Genomic DNA, 6,000 nt, shown 5'->3' with positions numbered 1-6,000 from the left:
CTCGACTAGTCTGGACTAAGTGTGACTTCAGGCCCACATCAATGTGGTTGACTCTTAACTGCCCTCTTTACAATTAGGAATAAAAGTAATAAATGCTGCCAGAGTCAGTGATGCCCACATCCCACAACTGAAATACCGACTTGGAATAGTTGGTCATGAAAGGGACAGGCCAAGTTAAAAGTTGAATTACCGCAACCTTTGCTTCAGATTCCTGACTACCCACCAGTAATGCCACAGAAATTGCAAAGTGAGATGTATACTGTCAAATAAAACGACACATGGAAAATTATAAAAACATTTAATTACTAAGAAAGTTACAAATAATCTGCATATACAGTACAGGGAACACTTCACTACTGACAAGTGGTCCACAGGAGAGAGAGCTAGTAAAGTTTGAAGGCACAATATTTTCTAATGTAATAGCAGCTTAATCTTCCATTCAGCAGCTTACATGGAAAAATGGAGTAAAGAGAATCAAACATATTTCCTAGAGTTGAAGCCTTTACTTTGCAAATGAAACCAAACTGTAGTTGATTTATCTCATGGTGTAATGAAATTATGCTGACGTAACTCCTTGCCCCTGGATGTGGATATTCAGGATACCTTTAGGAGGATATGGCAGTTATTCTCTCCATCTCTAAGTCTCTCCAAGTTTAGAAGTAAACAAACAGTATTCCTGGAACTGGTGTCTGAACATGGCCACTAGCACAACAGGTGCAGCACAAATCCTCTCCTTACCCGGAGATTCCTTCTACAAACTTAATAGTCTTGCAACCAGGATTTCAGTCACGTGTAACAATGGGTGTGTGACAATTTCATAATGTCGTCTGAACTGTAAGATTATCAGTTCAGTTTTGAAACTATGTTTCCAATGACTGTTTGGAGCAGTTTAGCTCTTGCTTATAGTAGCAACGGCCAGAGTGTATGAAAAGAGGATTGCAGCTAATTAAACTGAAGAGCACTGCAGAATAAGCAAATTACTGATGACAAAGTATAACATCTCAATAGGCTCAGCAATAATCAGAATCAAAGATTTCTAAAGAAGTTTATCAAAATCATGAGACAGAATTTTGGGGAAATGAAAACTCAAAGTTTTAAGAATCCATCTTGCCCTGCATTGAAAAACCAAAGCTCTGTAGCTCATGGGCCCAAGCATTGTGCAAGACTTCGTTCTCAGGGTTTACTCTATACACAATCTCCACACTCCTAATCCTTTGGAATGTTAGATTTTAAAAAAAAGAATCCAGTTTGTTTTTAAAAGCAACAACAAAATAAAATGTAAACGCAATGGTTTTGGAATGTTATTTGATTTGGCAGAGTGGAAAAATTGAAAACAGGCGGCTACATTTTCCCACCCAGCCTGCTCTCATGAATGACTAGTTTTTGAAAACATTGAAATTCTGGATCATTCCCACCTTCTTCAGGGAGGAAACAATGTATGTGTTAAAAAATTACAAAGATACATACTATGTTAAACCATCAGTGGAAACCATAATGGTGAGGAGTGACATGTGCTGAGGTGGTTTGAAGGAACAATCTGTCAATATTGTTTCAGCAGCATCATTCCTAAATGTTAATTATTCAGTCACCTCATGAATGGTGCCAGCCCTCGACACCTCTCATACCCACCCTCTACATCCCATCAAGTTAGAATCTTACCTCTCTGAAAACCTTCTTTTAAATTTCTTGTACAAGAGAAAAGGACCTTACGAAAAACATTTCCCTTTGCTCAATCACTCAATCACTAAAAAATCACTCTGATTTTTTAAAATGTCAAGTAGTAACAAGTTGCAGAAATTGCTGGAAAAGCTCAGCAGGTCTAGCAACACCTGCGAAGAGAAATCAGAGTTAACATTTCAGGTCAAGTGACCCCCCCCCGACTCAGAATTTAAAGCTGACCTGAAACGTAAACGGATTTCTCTCCACAATGCTGTCAGACTTGCTGAGCTTTTCCAGCAATTTGTGTTTTTGTTTCTGATTTACAGCATCCACAGTTCTTTCAGTTTTAATTATGTCAAGAAGTAAAATGGTTTCAGTAAATAAAAGACACCATCAAATTTGGATCATATTCATTAAAAGTTAAAAAAAAAAATCAGAAATGGAGAGATGTTTAAGAACAGCTTGAGAGATACAGGGGATTTTAACCACTTGCAAGTTAGTCACACATAGAAGCTGGACAATGAGTTGCCTTCTCCTTCCTTGCAATATTGTAGCAGAGATTCAGTCGTATTGTGCAGGATAACCGGCAGGACTTTCTGGAAAGGGCTCTCCACTGCAATCGGAATTGCTTCCATTCAGTCCAGGCCCAGCATTTGGACAATACTTGGGATTGTAGATCTGGCGTCCCAGACCAAAGTTGGTGCCACTTTGGTTGGCTCCTTGATTGCTCCCCATTTGCAGCGATGCCGTACTGCTGTCACATTGCTCCGTGCCGAGCTTCTTATCGTAAATGGGTCGCCGGGTACCTGGTGCAGTCATACCAGCCTGAATGACAGTGGAATTGTTCAAAAGGTTATCAGTCAAGAAAACTGGTTATAGCAGTATAACATGCAGTCAAAGTCTATCAAGAGACATGGAAACAGAAAACTGAAGATGGACTAAGTCATTTGACCCTTTGAGTCTGATCTGTCATTCAATATGACCAAGGTAGACAAGCAGGAGGCTGGGTGAACACAGCAAGCCAGGCAGCATCAGGAGATGGAGAAGTCAATGTTTTGGGTATAACCCTTCTTCAAGGCTGTGTTCTCCCAGCCTCCTGTTTGTCTACCTTGGATTCCAGCATCTGCAGTATTTTTGTCTCTATTCAATCTGACCATGGCCGATCATCCAACTGAGTACCTTGTTCCCACTTTCTCCCCATAACATTTTAACCCTTTAACTCGAAGGGCTGTAAATATCCAAAATTAATTTTCAGTTTTTAACAGAAAAGGTGCTAAAATAAACCCCACTTGGATGTACAAAAAAAAATTCATAGCAGTTGTTTCAACCCAAAAGGTAAATTAAATCCTGGAACAGGATAGGGACTAAAGCAAACAAACAATCTGCTTCCCTGGAATTATGGGGATCATGCAACACAGACAGACAGACAGACATTCACAAGACAAAATGCATCGAGAAGCCAGGAATCATGAAAACTAGAAGGTGGATGCCCATTCTCAGTGGGAGTCTTCCAACAACACACCAATACCATCTTGTCAAATAGTCAGCCATTTAAGACGGAGATGGAAGACAAATTACGAACTGTTTGGAATCCCTCATCCCAGAGGACAACGGGATGGTCAGTATATTTAAGACTGAGAAGGATGGGCATTAAGGGCTTCAAAAACATGGGCATAGGCTGCAACATGGGATTTGATGCAGAAGATCAGCTCACAGCTGAGTGAATTGAGGAGTAGGCTAGAGAGATCACATGCCTTACACCTACTCCTGTTTGTCACGCTCTTAAGAATTTGCTAAACATCACATTAGCTACCGTTACTACTTTCCTATGATCAGCTATTCCACAAACTGCATTCAGAGTCTTAAATTATCTGAACTACAGTTAATGCCACTATAACTCAAGAATGTCACCAATTACAAAAAATAAATCAGGATATGCAGAAGGAGAAAAGGATTTGCATTTTCAGCATGTTGTTTCACAACTCTGGGGTGTCCCAGAAGAACTTTTCAGCCAACAATTGTTATTTTTGGCAACTGTCACAGTTGCATTATATAGTGTGTTCAGCAGCCACTTTCACACAGGAAAATTAACAAACAAAAGAGGGGTCTGGTCAGGTCATCTGTTTTAGTGACGCTGATTTAAGGATAAAAGCTATCCAGAAAATGTGAGAACTTCTCATCCCTTCGTCAAATACTGATGATATGTTTAAGGAGGAAGAATAGGGCTTCAGTCAGAAGTCTCATCTGAAAGCTGACATCTCAGTTCAGCACTCCCTCACTGCACTGCAGTGTCAGCCTAGGTGCAGTGCACAAGGTCCTGAGGTGGAGCAACAACCTTCCGTCTCAAGTAGGAATGTAATACTGGGCTACACCTGACACTATGGAACTGATCTGTGCACATATTCACAGTTGAAGATTGGAATTGTGCTTTCCCCGTTTCAATTGTCAAATTAACAACTGGCCTGAACAGTAGGAACAAGCAAATGGCACAAACCTGACTTGCTCCCTTGTTGGTCCCCATCTGTAAACTAATAGTAGACTGGTCCATGGAAGCAGGGATTTGGGAGCGTGGATCATAAAGATGTCGTCTGGTACCATAGGCACTCATTCCCACCTGGCTAGCACATTTATTAGTTCCCATCTGAGCGGAAAGAGATGCAAAATAATAAATACAATGCCTAGATGTAGAAGAGACAGCTGACTATAGGTGGAGACTCTTTATAAAATCTTGCAACATCTGTCTTTTTAAAATTTTCTGTCCACCTTTCCTGAAGCCACTGGTTCTGGATGAAGAGAGTTTCCTCCAGTTCCCCAGCCCCTGGCCTTTATCCACATACAACCCTTGGTGGCAGGTCTTCAAATACAAGAGCATCACAATCAATGTCAAGCCTATCCTCATACAATGTTCCTGCATTTGAAACTTACAGCATGGATTACTGAACAGCAACTGAGAGCAAAAGCATATCCTGAAATCCTCTGCTCTCAGTCCCCTGTGGTCATGCTATCATGTTGGGATTTACTAGTATAACCAGAGGACTTACAGCTCGATATCATTCAGATATTTTTTGCCATCAAGAATTTGAGCTTAAAACATCAAATATGAATACCTGAAGTCCAATGACACATTGTCCAGCATTCAAGGTCTCCTGGTCAAAACTGCGCTGCTGCTTGTCGGCATATTTGACACCAATATCAACTCCAGCATTCACTCCCTTAGTTTTTGCCTAGGAATGACAGGGTATTGGATAGGTTGTAAAATCTCCAAGTGCATATTTTAGTCATTTGGCCCATTCCACAGCTAACTAAGGCCCATATACGCTCATAGCACAACCCTACCATTTTATCATACAGATTGCCCTCTCATAACATAGTTGAATTTATATTGCACCTCTATCAGCAATATTAATCACCATGTCAACTGAAAGATTAATCTATAACTGAATGGGGCCTTCATACCACAGTTTCTGAACTCCGATGTTTCAATTTCCAGGGATAATATGTGGCAAACACTTCTATTAAAAATATTCCTCCCTAGTGTCTAGGGAGCATTAAGTTCCAACTTTGGTCTGTGCAAGTAAATGAACAATGAGGGACAAGATTGAGTATTCTGAAGTTCACACATCTAAATCAATATCTCATGTAGGGTAAGTGAATTCAATAAGTGTGAAACATAGAACAGTACAGGCCCTTCAGCCCTCGATGTTGTGCAGACCATCACAAAAACTGAAAATGAAAACAGTGTGCAAGATAGACAAAAAAACCTTTTAGAACATCCTTCAATTTTTCATTTGCCAAGAACCTTACAATTAACTCTCAGTCAGTGACTATATAGACCAATGCTGTTGAGTATAAGGACGGACAGGATGTGGAGGGAGAGGAAAGGATAAGGACAGCGAGAGGGAGGAGCTGATTTAAAATCGACTATTAAAAAATAGGTGGACCAGCAACAAGAGTAATAAAGTCAATCTGCCAGATCTTCTGGACCACAGACTGCATGAATTAAGGATTGCAATGTATTAAAGCTGTGACATTGCTGGAGAAATAGCAGAATAATCAACTTAAATCACTTTTATCTGGTGTTAGTCTGGTACTTACCATCCCTGCCAGGGCTAGCAGTGCTGTCTGTACCTGGGTCATGTTCCCATTCTCAAAAAGATCATTTGCCTCAAATGTGTCATGTGGCTTGATACCATAATTCTGCATTGCTTTGATGAAATTGGACAAATTCTCCAGCTGTTCAAAACAAGGATAGAATAATTCTCAACCTGAAAGAACCTGAATGTATTCTATTTGATTTGACCTCAGGTTTATGTTTTAGGACGAGGTGGTTTCCTTTAAAAA

At 40.2% G+C, this 6,000-nt stretch overlaps 1 protein-coding gene across 1 annotated transcript in view; it reads right to left on the bottom strand.

Moving 5' to 3' along the window:
• Positions 1 to 281: 281 nt before the first annotated feature.
• The window catches only part of LOC122565246 (calponin-2-like), a 41,155-nt gene continuing 35,436 nt past the window's right edge, over positions 282 to 6,000 (bottom strand). Inside the window, exons 4-7 of the mRNA XM_043721015.1 lie at positions 5,755 to 5,892; positions 4,767 to 4,883; positions 4,154 to 4,300; positions 282 to 2,484 (exon numbers count right to left, since the gene is read on the bottom strand). Coding sequence (XP_043576950.1) covers positions 2,221 to 2,484; positions 4,154 to 4,300; positions 4,767 to 4,883; positions 5,755 to 5,892 — 666 coding nt within the window. The 3' untranslated portion in view covers positions 282 to 2,220. The remainder of the gene's footprint in view (positions 2,485 to 4,153; positions 4,301 to 4,766; positions 4,884 to 5,754; positions 5,893 to 6,000) is intronic.

The sequence above is a fragment of the Chiloscyllium plagiosum genome, chromosome 31, assembly GCF_004010195.1.
Source record: "Chiloscyllium plagiosum isolate BGI_BamShark_2017 chromosome 31, ASM401019v2, whole genome shotgun sequence".
Classification (NCBI taxonomy): domain Eukaryota; kingdom Metazoa; phylum Chordata; class Chondrichthyes; order Orectolobiformes; family Hemiscylliidae; genus Chiloscyllium; species Chiloscyllium plagiosum.
This window is presented reverse-complemented; position numbering and strand designations above follow the sequence as displayed.